Source organism: Puma concolor, chromosome A2 (genome assembly GCF_028749965.1).
Source record: "Puma concolor isolate L17-30 chromosome A2, mPumCon1.1.hap2, whole genome shotgun sequence".
Taxonomy (NCBI): Eukaryota; Metazoa; Chordata; class Mammalia; order Carnivora; family Felidae; genus Puma; species Puma concolor.
In genome coordinates this window covers 17,087,535-17,105,478 of record NC_141668.1, presented here as the reverse complement: position 1 = coordinate 17,105,478, position 17,944 = coordinate 17,087,535, and the positions used below count along the sequence as shown (strand labels likewise).

At 40.9% G+C, this 17,944-nt stretch overlaps 1 protein-coding gene across 8 annotated transcripts in view; it reads right to left on the bottom strand.

The window, feature by feature from the left end:
• The window catches only part of DGKI (diacylglycerol kinase iota), a 441,829-nt gene that overhangs the window by 182,350 nt on the left and 241,535 nt on the right, over nt 1-17,944 (bottom strand). For all 8 annotated transcript variants that reach the window (XM_086689190.1, XM_086689223.1, XM_086689216.1 and 5 more), the window contains 3 exons: nt 8,791-8,904; nt 7,253-7,390; nt 2,899-2,977 (listed from right to left, as the gene is read on the bottom strand). In XM_086689190.1, the coding sequence (XP_086545316.1) occupies nt 2,899-2,977; nt 7,253-7,390; nt 8,791-8,904 (331 nt within the window). The remainder of the gene's footprint in view (nt 1-2,898; nt 2,978-7,252; nt 7,391-8,790; nt 8,905-17,944) is intronic.

Genomic DNA, 17,944 nt, shown 5'->3' with positions numbered 1-17,944 from the left:
TTTGAGTCACCCTCCAACTATTTCATGGCAAATGATACAAGTTTTGTCATGACCCCTCAAACTGTGAGTGTCTGCATTTGAGAACAGTATGAAATCTCAACTCTTAAGTGTTCTTGGCTTGAGAACAGCCAAGAGAATAACCAATGAAATAAGAAAGTCTGCACCTATTGAAAATGTGGCCAGACTATCGTTTCCTTCTGCAAGTGAACTTAGATCTCTTGACTATCCAGGTAAAAAATATGGGGAAAATCCAAACAAACAGAAAACAGTAAAAAGTGAGAAGAAGGAAAAGAAGAAGAGGAAGAAGAAGAGGAAGAGGAAGAAGAAGAACAACAACAACAACGAGGAGGAAAGAAGAAGTAGAAGAAGAAGGAGGAGAAGGAGGAGGAGGAGGAGGAAAGAAGAAAAGAAGGAGGAGGAGGAGGAAAGAAGAAAAGAAGAAGAAGAAAAGAAGAAGGAGGAGGAGGAGGAGGAGGAAAGAACAGAAGAAGAAGAAGAAGAAGAAGAAGAAGAAGAAGAAGAAGAAGAAGAAGGAGGAGGAGGAGGAGGAGGAGGAGGAGAAGAAGAAGAAGAACCACCACCACCACCACCACCACCACCACCACCACCACCACGGGTAATTATACTTTTCATCATGAATTAATGACTTTGAATTAACGCAAAATGAATAGATAAACAGATATTAAGAAGTCCACACCTCTGGTCTAGGTCTATCAACCAGCAAATCTGGTTCCTGCATTTTGTGAATACTTATTTCCCTATCATCTTCACAAATATTGCAGCCCTTTGTCTCAGTCAACATCAGTTCTCCCCATCAGCCCTTCAGGGGTTGGTTTTCAAGGGCTTGAGCTTCCATGCAGAGCAGATGACTGCAGTTCCATTTCATGCTGCATGAAAGCACTATGCTAAGCCTCAACAATAAACTATTTGAAGACCAATGCTTGGCATCTTGTAACCAATTGTTTTGTAATCACACACATACTAAACTATGTACATATACATATACCACAGTTTGCGTACTCCTCTCTCGAATGAAATAGTCCCATAACTTCAAGAAAAAAAAAAAAGAATCACTTTCCTTTAAGAATTCTAAGCCTGGTGTTTCCACCTTGACGTTTTTTTCTGCTTTTTTCACTCTGAGACGCAGAAGTTTCATCATAGTACAAGGAAGTGTATCATTAGGAGATTGTCAGATTAATTAGACAAAATATTTGGCTCCCTAAAATGAGCTCATTGTTTGCCACTTACTCATTTAGGCCTCTTTTCGTGCCAGGATGTCTATTTTGGAAGATTCATGCATTGGTGATAATTATAAGTATTATTAAGAAACCTAAGGATTTTATTAGGAAGCCCAGATCCAGAGTCTCCTGAAGAATATGAGGGAAAAAAAATGGGTTAAGAAATGAGGAAAGTAATTTCCATTTACTTCACCAAATTAAGTCTCCTTAAATACAGAGAGACCAACAGACTATAAATGTGGTCCCTAACGTAGGACTCTGCATATCTGAATAGTTGTCTATGGCAGGGTGGTGGGGGGGTGGTGGTGTTCCTGATCTGGGTATTTGATATTTGTGGTTCTATAATCAACCAACTTTTCAGAGAGAAAAGTCAAACTATGGCTCTCTCTTTGATCAGTATTGCTTTTATTTCACACAGCATTTGACCTTCCAAGCCTCATGAAAGCAGGAAGGCAAAGCCTACCAAAATTCCTGAATTCAATTTGAGACTTACAAGTTTGGACTTCACTTAGATTTTGCATTGTAACACCCTTAATCCCACAACTTCACTCTTGACCTTTAGTGCCTAAGAGTGTTATCAGAATTTTCTCTGTGTTAATACTAGAATCTGAACATTTGAATTCTAGCCTTAAGGTCTCTGTATTTCAAATTCTAGGAGTTAAAACCACTTCTGCTCTTGAAGAATCTGGAGAAAAAGAAGTAAAATAATCCTCTCATTTATGCCTTTTATCTCACAATGCACTTATACTAACCTGTAGCCGGGCATTATTTTGGTTATATATTAACATATTCACAAGGGACTAGGTACAGACATAGATCCAGGCAAAGACACAGATGTACATATTATATTACTAAGAAGAGATTTTAAGAGAGAGATGAAGAGACACTGAGTGAGCATGAGCACAGAAGATTGGAGATTCAAAACATAAACTCAAATCCTAAACTTTCCCAGCTCTGAATGGCATGAGAAATCTTTTTACGAAGTGTTTAACTCCTTGACATTATTTCATCTTATCTCTTTCAAAAGTGGTTTTGTTCCCTAATTGTGACCCCATCTCTTTTAGCCCTTGAAACTACTACTGGGTCTCATTCACTCCTCTTTCTCATCCGATGGGTATTCCCCGCACCTCTGCAACCAATCAAATCACCACCATACCATTTCTTTCAACCCAAACCACCTATCAGTTTCCCCTATTGTTCTAAAATGCCTTTTGTCTCTCTTACGCACACAAAGAGGACTTGAATGTTTTTGCTACCAGATTTCAATGGCCCTGGTTTATATGAAGTGTTGGACTTTAACAACTGGTGTTTCCGGAAGCTGTGAAGATCCTAATGACTCTAGTGAAAGAATCTTCATCACTTCCTAGTAGTTCACTAACTTCAAAGTTTCTAGTCAAACTTTAAAATTAGTAGTCTGAGACCTGGAACGTACACCTAGTGCTGTCCTTTACCATCTTTGAGACTCTAAATAAGTGGGTCTCAGGGACCTATTTGAAAGAAGCTCCTATCTCGCTAGCTCCCAAGGTTGCCATGAAAGTTAAAATGAAGCAACACTGAAGCCCACTGTCAACACCTAGGTGATATGCAAACAGAAGGGAACATGCAAAACACCTGCTGGAAACTTCCTCCCTGGGAGATGGAAATGGGACGTTGTCCTCACCTCTGGATTCATGGAACTCCAGTGTGACGTGGGCATCAAATCCAAGGCTGAAGTAATTATTGAAAACATTCAGAGGAAGCTGCAATGATGAACAAAGTAGAGGTGAAGTGGTGTGTAACCAGACAGAGTCAAGGAAAGCCTGATGCCAGGCACCTGTCTCTGGAGCAATCCCTGGGAGAGAGAGAAGCCGTAACCCGAGGGACAAGGTTTTGTGTAGAAAGAACACAGATTTTTGAATTCATTAGCGAAAGCTCAAATCAAATAACACTCCCAAGGATGTTAAATAGGATAGGAAACAAGTGACACAAATACAAATTATTAAATGAGAACTGGTCTTGCAGATATTAGTAAGAGAGCCAAATTCAGCTCAAGGAAACACATGTACGATAGTTACAAAGAATCGGGGCGCCTGGGTGACTCAGTTGATTAAGCATCCGACTTCAGCTCAGGTCATGATCTCACAGTTTGTGAGTTCGAGCCCTGCATCAGGCTCTGTGCTGACAGCTCGGAGCCTGGAGCCTGCTTCAGATTCTGTGTGTGTGTGTGTCTCTCTCTGCCCTTCCCTTGCTCATGCTCTGTCTCTCTCTCTCTCTCTCTCTCTCTCTCTCTCAAAAATAAATAAACAGTAAAAAAAATTTTTTTTAAGTTACAAAAAATGATTCACTAAGTGGGGTGCCTGGGTGGCTCAGTTGGTTAGGCGTCCAACTTGGGCTCAGGTCATGATCTCACGGTCTGTGTGTTCGAGCCCTGCATTGAGCTCTGTGCTGACATCTCAGAGCCTGGAACCTGCTTCGCATTCTGTGTCTCCCTCTCTCTCTCTGCTCCTCCCCTGTTCACTCTCTATCTCAAAAATAAATAAACATTAAAAAATATTTAACACTAAAAAAAATGTTTTAAAAGAATTAATTCACTAAACGAACTTAGAGAGTCGATTCAATTGCAAGGATCATGTGCAAGCTACTTAATCAGAGGATATACTTTTTTGAGAATTTATGTTCACCATATTAATATTGCAACTTAAAATGAATAACATTTAATATGCTTACCCTTTGGTTTTTTAAAATCTATTTTTGACATAGGTCATAAGCAATTATGCAGTGGTAAACATTCAGCTATCCTTGATCTATAGGGAAAGAAATATACATGTGTATACATATTTGTCAGTATCATCCAGATTTCTATTCAGTCTATCAGACCTTGGATCTTTAATATGATCATGAAACATGCAGATACACATGCAGGGACATACACAAGCCTTCCTAGAGTCCTCTGGGTCCCTGGTTGTTAGCAATGCCAGCTCCGTAAACGAGAGGACAATACAAACTAAAATCCTTCATCAAAAGTGCAAAATTCATGTGCTTTTAAGGCTTCAATGTTAGAACAATCAGAAAAGCATGTGGAAAGTGCTAGAAAGGAAATTGTAGTTCTTCCACTTTTCCTTCGGTAGCTCAGAGTGGAAAGTAAATGTTAAATTAAATAGAGAGGCAATTTTATCTCAGCTTGGATAATGTTTCCAGATAATTATCAGGTTTAGACTCCAGACAGAAATATACTTGTCTTCTGTTAGAAATAAGTGTTTAACCCTCAAGATCCCAAAAGTAAGTTTATTGTACTGTTTTATGAGTCCCTTGATCAGCAAGATTTTGTTTGACTAGAATGTGGACCTTGTCCCATTAAGAGATAAATGAAATGAGAGGGAGAGGAACAGAAAGAGATATTAATACAGAAAAAAAAAAAAAACACAAAAAAACAGATTGCCTTGGCCTCCAATGGAAGAAAAGAATGAAGGCTCCCCACCCCCAACCCCGATGGGAGGTCCCGAGTCAGAGCTTGTAACAATTCAGAGGTCAAATCGGCCCCCTTAGAAATGGGTACAACTGAGTCGAGAACAGGGGAGAAAATAAACACAGAGCAGTGCCAAAATCATGTCTTATTCTCCTGGCTTCATATTTGAGAATGTCCAGTTTCTGCACTTAATCAAAATACCAAGCCTCTGTAATGAGAGCAAGGGTTGGTGATCTTGCCAAAAGCACAGATAGGTTCATCTCTACCATTTACGTTTTCTTGGCTACAATTGTAACCCATGTCTTAGCATTCACTGATAACTCAGGAGAACATTTGGTTACCATCCCCTAAATAATACCCCAGTTTAGTCTTTTATTAAATTCTTGTTCCTATTTTTCAGGAAAAATTGCCTCAATTTTCCACACATCTCAAAAATCCAATTTTTCAAAGCCCTTTAATTATCTGGATTAATGTTTCCTGGCTGCACCAAGGAGTCTTTCCATTTCTTAAGCTGTCAGGAAGAGATGCAAATAGAGATTTCTCTTGAGGGCCTAAGCATTCTCAGATTGGTGGAGAAAGGACCTTAAATTTCCATACAATTATTTTCACTTTGGCTATTTTCTACCCAATTTCTATAGGTCGGATACATTAAAAAGTATCATATCCCAAGATGATACCTGCAGTTTAAGCAACATTGTGACATTATGAATAAAAATCAACTAGGCAGTCATGGTATCTACTAGAAACCTTATAATTTCTGGATCATGGTTTAGGGGAAAAAACATGAAGAGAAGATAAAACGTATTTTCACTTACATTAGCCAAATAAGAAACTTGAGTGTTTATCACAATTGGTTAGGATCATGGTGTCGATAAATAAATAGATTTTGGTTGGGTTCAAAAGGATAGCTGGTTCAATTTATTTTAAAGCAGCAATGCCCATGACAATAAATAGAAAGAAAGAAAGAAAGAAAGAAAGAAAGAAAGAAAGAAAGAAAGAAAGAAAGAAAGAAAGAAAGAAAGAAAGAAAGAAAGAACTAAAGAAAAGAAGAGAAAATAAAAAAGAAAAGAAATACCCAAGACAATCTTGACCTCAATCAATGGCATAATCCAATAAAGCAGAGATGTCATTTAAAGTACAGATTCCGAGAGCCACCTGGGTGGCTCAGTCGGTTAAGCATCTGACTTCAGCATCATCTTCCAATCCAGGAGTTTGAGCCCCCATGTCGGGCTCTGTGCTGACACTCAGAGCCTGGACCTTACTTTGGATTCTGTGCCCCTTCCCCGCTCATGCTCTCTCTCTATCTCTCAAAAATAAGTAAACGTTAAAAAAAAATTAGGGGCACCTGGGTGGCTGAGTCAGTTAAGCTTCCGACCTGGGCTCAGGTCATGATCTCACGGTTCATGAGTGTGAGCCCCACTGTCAGCACAGAGCCTGGAGCCTGCTATGGATTCTGTGTCTCCCTCTCTCCTGACCCTCCCTTGCTCTCTCTCTCTCTCTCTCTCTCTCCCTCTCTCTCAAAAATAAACATTAAAAAATTTAATAAGAAAAATTTTTTTAAAAATTTAAAGTACAGATTCTGAGGGGCGCCTGGGTGGCGCAGTCGGTTAAGCGTCCGACTTTAGCCAGGTCACGATCTCGCGGTCCGTGAATTCGAGCCCCGCGTCAGGCTCTGGGCTGATGGCTCAGAGCCTGGAGCCTGTTTCCAATTCTGTGTCTCCCTCTCTCTCTGCCCCTCCCCTGTTCATGCTCTGTCTCTCTCTGTCCCAAAAATAAATAAACGTTGAAAAAAAAAAAATTAAAGTACAGATTCTGATCCTTCAACCTGCATTTACTTCAGCAGAATCGATGAAGACTGGGCCCCATAATCTGCATGTTTCAAGGACACATGTGGAGTTTCTTATGCATGAAAAGCTTTGTAAACACTCTCATAGAAGAAAAGTGGAAAGTAATATGCAAGGAGAGGTTACTTGGCAACCTGTCAAACTTATATGAAATTGAGGTGGGAACTTCGAACCAAATTTACCACCAAAACTCTGCACTAACATGTGTACAATTGTGTCTCTTCATTTGTCTTGGGTGGAAATGAAAGCTTCATCACTGAAGGAAAAATATGAAATCAAAACATTTATTTAGGCATCTTCAAGTCCCAACCAAGTGATGAAACTGGCTCAGTTAATACTTCCTAAACGTAAGAGATATTTAGTATCAGACAAGACATCTCAGGAGGTTATCTTTCTATCAAAAAACCATATGCCTAATGCTTCAGAATATCCATATTTTTTCACCATCCCATAGGTTCTGAGATGCAGTGCTTGAGAGATCAGAAAATGAATATATGTATTTCTGGTGTGGAAGACAAGGAGTAGGAGATCTCAGTCTTTAGAAGTCAATGAGGCAGAATCATCGAGTAGTGTTACACTCCTAGCCCCAGTGGCCATAAACTCAAACATTATCCTGTTATCTCATAGGAAGGAATCAGCATATGATTCTCCAGCCAGGAGCGCATTTCCTGTCACTCAGGCACATGCTCCAGGGTTCCTCTCTGCTGAAGAAAGAGCTCTCTCACCTTACACACACCATCTTCAAGTTCTTCTGGAGGCAAGTCTGGGTTTCTTTCCACGTGGAGGTTCCAGCGATCCAGCTGTACAATTGTCCCATCTTCGACTTGGCAAAGGATCTTCGAAACAGGTTCATCAGTGTAGCCCTAAGGAATCAAAAAATACACCCACTGCCATCTGGAGTAGCAAACAGTACAGCCAAAGGTATTTCATGCAAGCAAGAGCCCTTCTGCTGTAGCTCTGTTTATTTTGCGATTAGCAAGGCTGGGAAAGTAAACTGTTTTCCTTGAAGTACTTAGAATCTAAGACAAAAGTCGCAGGTAACGTGCATAGAGATACTGCTCTAACTGGTTTGAGCTGAGTAATTTTTGCCAGCACCAGGAACCAGTAGTCACCGGTAGGCATTTGAGGGCCATGCTGGATGGCTGCTTCCATCAGAGTGACAAGAGGACTCCCCAGGTCTCCTACTAGAGGAATTTGAGAGACACATAGGACAAGTATGTGTGGAAAAGGAGGAAAGGAATCCAGGTGGCATATGAGAGACAACTTTTTCAATTAACATTCCACTTCACCTCCCTAACCTTGCAGTGGGACACCGTTCTTTCCATGGCTGAAGGCAAGTCTGTCTGAGGCACAGCCCTATTATGCAACCACTTACTACTTGAGCATGTATTTACTGGCAGCATGATTATTAAGGACAGTCAAGTCTCTGATTTGGATGCGAGGAGTCAACAGTGATAAATATATTTACATGAAGCAACTAATTTATTATCATTTATACTATGCTCACTGTAGGAGGTCAATTCACCCAATGCCAAATTCATATCTGCTAATATCTGAAGAGAATTATCACCTAATGGAGGTTAATTCACCCAAAGGTCAATTTCATATCTGCTAATATCTGAAGAGAATTTTCATGGAGCCCAGTCCAATCTCTCATATGAGCAGATAAAAAGCTGGTGGGGCTGCATATGTTAGCATATTGTGCCTCCTTACTATCTTAACACTGTAAAAATGTTAATAAAAAAAGCTGGTGAGTGACAGGTAAACTTCTTCCACTAAGCTTAACTAAAGTTGGCTGTATGGTGGGAAGGACAGTTGGCTATCCGTTTCACAAAGCCATGATGACACCAAGCAGAAAAACAAAATGCTCAATAAAACCCGTAACTCTCTTAAACAAAGGACTGTAATCTGAACCAGATTTGCTCTTCTGGCCAAGACTGAGGGTCAGGATCAATTCGGGTCCGTGTGCTTGTTTTACATAAAGACTTGAGGCCAACCCACCCACCACCTTTCAATGGATACCTCAAGAAGCCCCAGGCCTGTGTACTAACCCCCATTTTTTATACCATACTTTCTTCTCTAGATGATTCTAAATTTGAACTGAAGAAGGTCCCGGATAAAACCATGAAGCAGGGGCACCCTAATTCTCCATTCTAACTTATTCTTTGGACAACAGTAGCATATTCCCCTTCCGTTAGAACATCTGTGGATTCAGGGACCCTTCTGCTTGATGGCTTGGGTGGTCCCTGAGAACAGTTCTTACCCCTCCCCAGTTGAGAGTTCGAGCCAGGTCGTTCCCAGTTCCCAGTGGAAGGACCCCGACAGGAGGCTGAGGGCTCAGCTGCAGTTCATCCAGAATAGAAAGGATCCAGCCCACCTACAGACATTTCGGGGGCCAGAAGAGATATGAGAAAGATAGGTAAGTTACAAAGACAACCTGAGAGAAGGAAGCTTTAAAAAGCAAATGATATAGTTTAATTTTCCTTTAAAATATGTACGATTTAATCTGGTAGTCAAGAAACAGACCACTTATCTCAAACGGTTTCAAAATGGTGAGTCCCTAAAGGGAGAAGGACCATTTTGTTTATGCTGTCATATAAGCAAAACTGGACCCACTCATCTGTATGTTTAACTTGAGATCTACCTTCAAATTTAGAACAGTTTAAAATCTGGGGAGGTTTACAATATAGGCATTGGAGACAATACAAGACTTACAATCAGACTGAATTTCAATTTTGGTCACACTCGCTACATAATCTTGATTAAATTATTTAACCTCACTGAGATTTATTTACCTGATTTTCAAAATGGAGATAATGCCTACCTCACAAGACTGTTTACAGATTAAACTAAAATGCATATAAAGCCCTTAATATGGTCTATGTAAGCACTAATTAAATGGTTACCCTCCATAACACCATCTTAGAAATTAGTAGCATTTTCCTAACGATCCCCATATTCTCTGTAATGAAACATTATGAAAACATAATTATGCATGGTCCTAGTACTTATTATAAGTTCAGGCAGAAAATAGATACTTATATACTAGAATCATATTCCCATTTAATCTTTTTCTAAGATAAATAATACTTTAGGTTTGGTCTTGCAACTATTTAGAATAATTACCCAAAACCTGGAAATGGAGAAAAGAAACTTGCATATCCTCACAAAGTCCTACTAAGGTGGCATTTTACAGGCCTAAGAACTTTATAACTGTAGGCTAACTGGAATATTTCTGTCCTGTGGATACACAAAGGTCGAGAATAGAAGATTATGTTAAAGGTTATGGTTTTATTCCCCCATATGGCCATAAACCAATTTTATCTCACATTTAGAAAAATTGTTTTGGAATAAACTACATAATCCTTTCCCTCTACTTCTCCAATAAGTCAACTCTATCATCTTGCTGGATGCGAGGAGCTAAATAAATTTGAGCTAAGCTCTTCGTCAAAGAACTAAATAAATTTGACATGCATTCATTCTACATTTGTATGAGCCCTATTTTATTTTTTTAATAGTATGTTAACAGTATATGTAGTGCACACTACATATAAAACACAGAACTAAGTAACTGAAATAAGATGAATGAGCTGGAACAAGGTAAGTTAGACTGGATGCCTGCTCCCAAGGAGCTTACAAGGAACAAGGAGAGAGACAATCACTGCTTTCCATGTCCTGATTTCTGAGCAAAGTTCTCTTATTAAACTTCAAAATGACTCTGTAAGGTAGGTAGAAGTCTCATCTCCATGTAATAGATAAGGAGGCCAAAACTTGGTAATATCATACCCTTACTATGGTAATATCATACCATTTATGTAGTACAGATCGCATTCAAAATTAGGTATGCTAAACCCCAAGGCTGACCTCTTAGCCACTCTGGGACAGAGAGCCTTTCAGTAAAGACCCAAACCCCATTCCAGATAGGGCCTGACCATGCTGAAGACATACTTTTGGAATCTCTGGAATGCTGGAGAAACCTTAGAAATTGCTCAAACCAATTCAATTAATTTGAAGATTTATTAACTGAGGTGCAAAGAAGTCAAGCAATTTGCTCAAGGCTAGATAATTAGGAGTGTCAATGTCATGATCTTATCAGGTCTCTTGACTCCATCTAAAATCCTTTCGCTACCACAGTATTCCTTCCAGGATGTAAAACTTGACCGTCCATCAAGAAGCCTGAAATTGTGTTTACCTTCTAGAAAGGCATACCCCCGTGTTCACCCAATATGGTGAACTAAAAATCCAGATCTAAAGAAGTGTCCAAAAATCCCTCCATTCCCTGGGCAATTCCCTCCCAGACAACTTCTTAGATTCTGACTTAACACTTTCTTAGTTGTCTTACACACAGTACAAACAAAGCTTGCTATTGAAGTGTGAGAGGAAAAAGAGTCAGATGCTAAAATATATCTGATGACTATGCTAGATACCGTTCTTGCTCAGCTACCTGTGCACAAACACAGTAGAAGCAGATCCCTCTAGTAAACTACAAGACACGAAAACTCAGAAATCCCAACAATCAGGGGTCACTGATTGCAGATGTAAATAGCCCTGAGAACTAGAGACTCAGAAATGCAATGGAACCCTAGAAATTCGAACTCAACATCCCATATAAAGAAGGCAATCTCTTTACAACTTTTCTAAGAGATGATCACTCTGTCTCCCCCTTATGAACTGTACTCACAAATCTGTCTACTTTCTTTCAGGTAGATTTAAATTGGAAATTTGTTTCTTATGCATAGTTGAAACAGGTCTCTCTTTTCTTGGTAAGGATAATGTCATGTGTTCATATTTCCAATACCCAATGCACTCCAGACACAACGATAGGAAAAATAAATCCTCAGGGACCAGAAGCAAAGCAAACACAAAATGGCACGCAGATGAAGCCAGGAGTTTGGCTTCTGTCTGGTAACAGGGAGTAGAAGTTCACCCCTCCTGACAGGGGCCATGTATGAATAAGGGTCCCTCTTGGCCAGCGGGAGAGAGGCTGGAAAAGAACGTGAGAACCCCTGCCTGAGGCCACAGCCCAAAGACAGGGGAGACCCCTTGCGGCAGGAGGGAGAAAGCCGCCAGCAGTGGGCTCACCTTCCCCCTGGCTTGCTGATGTACCTCAAACATCCAACACCTCCTCAGGATGGGTGCCTTAGTCACCTAAGGAAAACCCACTCGAGTCTCAGAGTGCTGGAGACCATGCAAAGGACTAGGAAGGGATAGTGACAGGATGCAGAGAAAGAAAAGGGAAAGACCAAACACAACAAAATAACTTCCTCTGAAGAGGACCCTGCAAAGAAAAATTCTAAATCGCAGGAAGAACACTAATACCAAGATGGACGGGAAGAGGAAGGATCAGTCCACAGTGTGTGAAATACAAATACTTTTCAAATAACTGAAATGAGTGTCCTGTAATTTCCATGAATTGATGGGGTATCTTCTTAAAGAAATTTTTTAATGTTTATTTATTTATTTTGAGAGAGAGAGAGAGAGAGAGAGAGAGAGAGAGAGAGAGAGAGAGAAACCCCAAGCAAGCCCAGCACTGCCAGCCCAGAGCCTGACACAGGACTTGATCTAATGAACCATGAGTTGGACACTGAACTGACTGAGCTACCCAGGTGCCCCTGATGGGGTATCTTCTAATCTTTAATCGGTATAACAGCCTTCATCCAAATCTTCTTAAGCTGTTGCTGTTTTCTCAAAAAAAGTTGCCAAGAATCCACGCCATACTGTGATATAGTTCCTCAGAATGGCAGGAGCCCTCCGGTCCCCTGGATTTCTCACCATCTCCTTTTCTCTCACACTTGCCCTAACAGAAGAGGAAAATGTATAACTGATTTGAATTAAAGGATTTCCCCCTTTCTTATTCAATGATTTAAGAACTGCATAAATGTTAAGAGTGCCTCGGTGGCTCAGCTGATTAAGCGTCCAACTTTGGCTCAGGTCATGATCTCACAGTTCATGAGTTCGAGCCCCACATCAGGCTTGCTGCTGTCAGCACAGAGGCTGTTTCAGATCCTCTGCCCTGTCTCTCTCTGCCCTTCCCTGGCTCACGTGCTCTCTCTCTCTCTCTCAAAATTAAATAAACATGATTTAAAAAGAGGGATGGGCAGCTACTTATCTCCCTTGATCAAGAATTGCATAAATACATTCTACTTTCTTTTTCCAATAGCCAAATATTTTCTTCTGAATACAACCAGGTAGGTTTAGTAACCCATTATTACCTAACCTTAGGGTCATCAAATGTCACCTGCCTTTCATAACCAAGATGTGTCATGAAGTTCTCTTAAGTGCCACCAGTAGGCTAGTAGTTCTTTTAGCAGAGGAGGGTCTGGATCTTTTCTCATAGTCCTCAGTAGCGTTTCTCATCCATGAGCTACAGTACTCAACAGCAGCTTCCCCAAAAGGCAACAGAACGTAGGGTGTAGGGAGACAGAGCTCAGTGAACCCCGCTCCATCATACATGGGCTGGGTGAGTTTAAGCAAGTGACTCCGTCACTCCAAGTTCTCTCATCTGTCTCTCAAGCCTGTTAGGGGTATGTTATCAGTTAAACACCATGTAGACATTTCTTAGCTTGGCAAATAGGAGATGCTTAATTAACATTAGCTGCTGTGATTAGGCTTTATTTTTCTTCCTCTTCACTTCCTCTATGAAGGTCCAGTTTCCTAGAAGCAAAACGCCCTCTTCCTTTTTCTCCGCTTAACGCTGAACCTCAAGTTCACAAATCAATCCCACCTTTGACTGCCATCAATCACAAAGTCTTTCACACACTATCAAAGACAGAAAAGCCAAGCTGTACTGAAGCAGAGAGGTGCTACAAAAGAGGAAGGGATGGGGGAGAGAGAGAGAGAGAGAGAGTAAACAAATACACTTACAATAGCAGGAGACAGAAAAGACCTTGAGTAATAATCTGTACCTGTCCTTATAAAAGCAGAACTATACAAAGGATCTTCAGGCCCAAAGCTGTTCTTGGGGCCTCTCGCTTACCAGCAACCTGTTCCTTCTGGAAGTCCAGGCTTCAGGTTCTTAGCAGGGATTATGTTTGCTAGGCTATCACATTTCCCCCAAATCATCTCCACCAGCTCATCCAGCACTCCTTCAGTTATATTTAATTAATTGCAAAACGGCACGTGGCACATTTTCCACCACAGCTGAAGAAAACTATCCAGATTGGGTGAAATCATTTCTGAGTTCGCAAGGTTCTTTCCTGCCTTTGTGTTAGGAGGAGCAGGGGTGAGGGATCTGAAACAGCACGGTCCTGGGCTCTGTCCCTGAGCAGCCCCACAGTACTGTCCCCACAAGCTGGCCAATGCTGCCACCCCTGTCCACGCTATGCTTTAGCTGTCACTGCACGTGTCCCCAGTGCACTGCGAGCAGTATTTTCACTCTGCAAGGTACTAACATCAGAGGCGGCTGAGGGGTGGCAAGAACAGCGAATTGACATTTTTTTCGAACAGACCCAATACACGTAGCTCCTCATATGCTGGCAAAAAGCGAAGGATGTGCATGTTGAGAAATCAAAAGAAGTAGAACATTTCTCAACTGAAAGATCATCAAGACGGCATTTAACGACTGGGTGTCCCTTTCTAGTATGTACATTAGGATTCTTCTGATGTTTTCATTTGTATTTGTACATAATAGTTTTTAGGTCATCATGTGTTAAAAAGAACTGTTTAAGGGGCACCTGGGTGTCACAGCTGGTTGACCGTCTGACTTTGATCTCAGCTCAGGTCATGATCTCATAGTTCATGGGTTTGAGCCCCTTCTCAGGCTCTGCTCTGATGGTACAGAGTCTGCTTGGGATTCTGTCTCTCCTTCTCTGTGTCCCTCTCCCACTTGTGTGCACACACATGCTCTCTCGCTCTCTTTTTCTCTCAAAAAAAAAATGAATTAACACACATTTTTTAAATAAAAATATATGAAAATCACTGTTTAAAATCAGCCCTAAAGAAATCAAGACAGAAGGTGAGAGAAATGGGTGGGGGAGGGATATAGCTAGGCTAGCACTTCGGGAGAAAAGGGGTTTGGGATGATGTGCTTGGCACTATCACTTAAAGGGAAACAGTACTTTCTTCCCTGCTGTGGCTGCACAAAGTCCAGCAAGGAAGTGCCTTCTGTTTAGGGTGTATCCTCGTCTAGGGAAGCCAACTGATCAAGAAATAAGCATGAAGGAGCTGGCTACAGAGTTTAACTCCAGGCCTCCGGAAAGAGGGCAACGCAGTTAAAGGTGGACCTGCTGTTCCAGCCCCGTTATCGAGGTCAGGGGCCAGATAGGTAGGGACCACGCTGCACCGTAAGGAGCCATAAGGAGGGGAGGGCACGGGCGCCTCTAGGCTCTTGGTCCACATGCCCTTCACTATTCGAGCAAAACGACAGCTATGGGGAGCTGGACAGGTAGAGATGTGCCCAAGGAAGGGAAAAAATACAAATTTACTGCATAACCCAAGAGCAGCTCGTTTACAAACATGAGGGTCTGAGATCATTCTTGAGTTAGGGGAGTTTTCCTAGGGCCTTGAGAAGATGTGACAACCGTGTGACAGCCTTAGGATCATGCTAACCAGTTACAAAGAGATGACATCTGTACCGTCCCCTGCAGCATCCACTGGCCACATGCGGCGACTGGGCACAAGAATGTGCCTAATACAAACCGGAGGGGCTCTGAGTCAAAACAGATGCTGGATTTTGGAGACAGCGCAAATAGAATATAAAATAATCTCGAGTGATTCTTCTACGACTGCATGTTGAAGTGATAATATTTTGGAGATACTAGCTTAAATAAAATGTAGTATAAAATTAATTTCACCTGCTTCTGACTTTAAGTACCTTCTAGAAAACTTAAAAATGTGGCTTGTATTGTAGTTCTCTTGAACAGCCATGGTCTATACTATTGTAATGCTACAGCTATGAAGACCTTTAGGGATGCAAATGTATCCCCTTGCAGATTTAGAAGGTCTCAAAGGAGGGTAAGGAACCTGCTGAAAGTGACGGAAATACAAGCACCCAACAGGGTCTTCTGCCTTCAAGTGGAATGCAGGAAGACGGGCTATTTAAAAGTGCAAGGAGGTAGAGCAACACGAAACGAGTACTGAAGCCTAAGAACTTGTTTCCAAACTGGGGCGCCTGGGTGGCTCAGCTGGTTGAGTGTCCGACTTTGGCTCAGGTCATGATCTCGGGGTTCATGAGTTCGAGCCCTGCATTGGGCTCTGTGCTGACAGCTCAGAGCCTGGAGCCTGCTTCAGATTCTGTGTCTCCCTCTCTGCCCCTCCCCTGTTCGTGCTCTGTCTCTCGAAACTAAATACACGTTAAAAAAATTTTTTTTTAATAAAAAAAGGAAATTGTTTCCAAATTAATGCAAGACATCTATACGTTAAACAATATTTTGTGCACAAACTGATGGAGTTAAGGGTTAATACATCCCCCTCCTAATCAGTCAAAAGAAATTCCATTCCTGATTCTCCCTGGAACCTTGTCACTGCACTGACAGAATTCTGACGGCTTATGGTGATAGATATGCTCACTGAGTAAAGGCTGAGTGCCTTAAGTCAAATGTATACCTGACACTCTCAGGAACCATTCTTCACTTGCCTAAAGCCAGCAATCTTTCTTCATAAATCCATCAGGAGGCCTTGTCTTTATATATAAACTCTGCCCCCACTCAAAATTTAAAGTTTCATATTCTAAACTAATAAAATTAAAAGTATCAATCACTGACCTAGAAAAAATATTTCAAATTCCATGCATCTTTCACAAAACATCCATTTTGGCCAAGTAAAGCAAACTAAAACTTGGGTCTTGTGTCAGGTACAAGATACACAAAGTTTTGATCCTGAGTGATTAAAGTACAGAGGTTACTACTGAGAAAATAATTAACACAAAAGCATGCACCAATTCTAAGGTAAATCGGCTACTTTCCCTTTGGGCATTAAAGTAATTTACCAGCTCTAAGGTAACTCTACTACTTTCCTTGGGGCGTGCCTGTTGCAAGGGACCGAGGGTAAACATCTAGTGCATTTGTGAGTGATGTGGAAGGATGTGAAAAACGAAGTCAGGAACATAGATGTGGTCCCTAGGAGGAAAACCTACCTGGAACATAAAAGTAGTATCTAGCCTTGTGAAGTACCTATTAATTATGGCGTATTTAAAGAAAGGACGCTAGGAAAGACAGGCTAAGTACGAGAACCAGACAGTCTTCATGTCAAAAGGTGTTATTAATGGCACAAGGGCGTATTCACAGATATTCAACACTGTAATCGGGCCTCGTCTTCAGGATCCATTAGCAATCTCCCAAGTCTCATTTGCTCATCATTCTGGTTTTGTCCCAGATAAGCTTCTTGAAAACCACTAGTTACACCCTAGTCTCCAAAATCAATGATAATTCTGCAGTCTCTCCTCCAGGATATAACCACTGCCTCCTTCTTTGAAACTCCTTTGTGTTTTTTTTTTTTATTTGGTTTTTTTCTTGACAGAATAAACTACGGGTGGTCTTTTCTATGTCTATTTTTTCCATTTTCCTTTTGAACTTTGGCCCGGACTCCCTAACTGCAGTTCTTTCACAAATGTCCGGACTTGGCTCTCTTGTCCTTGTCCTTTAGGCTTGAAAACCCCAGGTTTCCAAATACTTCTCTAGTTGCAGGGAATGCCTCAAACCATACAACCTAGAATGTCCTTCCTACACAAACCCGCTGAGTAGAGCAAAGGGACAAGAAAGGAGAAGTGAGAGCAAGCTGCCACGAGGCTCGGTGATGATAGGAGAAGTTTGGAAGGCGTGGTGCTCAATCAATGGTGAAGCTCAAGATGTAGAGATGGAATAGGAAGGGGATGTGGATTTGAGGTCATGGACACGTAGGTTAAGAAAGGATAAGAACTATGAATTCAGGATAGCAACTGGTCTGCTGCTGTCACTGAGATTTAGAGAGGGAGAACAGACGGGCGCAAATACTGAAGTCATATGGGAAGACAAGGAGATTCTAAAACAAGGAAGAGCACTATAGTAAAGGGTCACAATAAGTTTATACTTTAATTAAGATAACTATCTGGGGACAGCTGAGCTAGGAATGTGTGTGCATGTACGTCAAACATAATATATATTTATTGTACCTATAAAAGACACACTGAGCTAAGAAGAACACGATGCGTGTGTAAGTGATATGTAATAAATAAATGTATATATGTATATAAATACACACTATATATGTATCTAATGTATATTATATCAGACACATCAATTAATGTGTATTATCATATATATGATGTGATATATATATGCATATATGTATACACATATATGTTATCTCCTCAGAGGATTTGTTTGGATATAATTCTACTAAAAAAGGTTGGGAAATTTTCACAGCAGCCCATCCCTAAGTGTATTTCCCTAGAACACAACAAATGCTTGAAATTTAATTGGTATTGTGGCAGAAAAAAATTC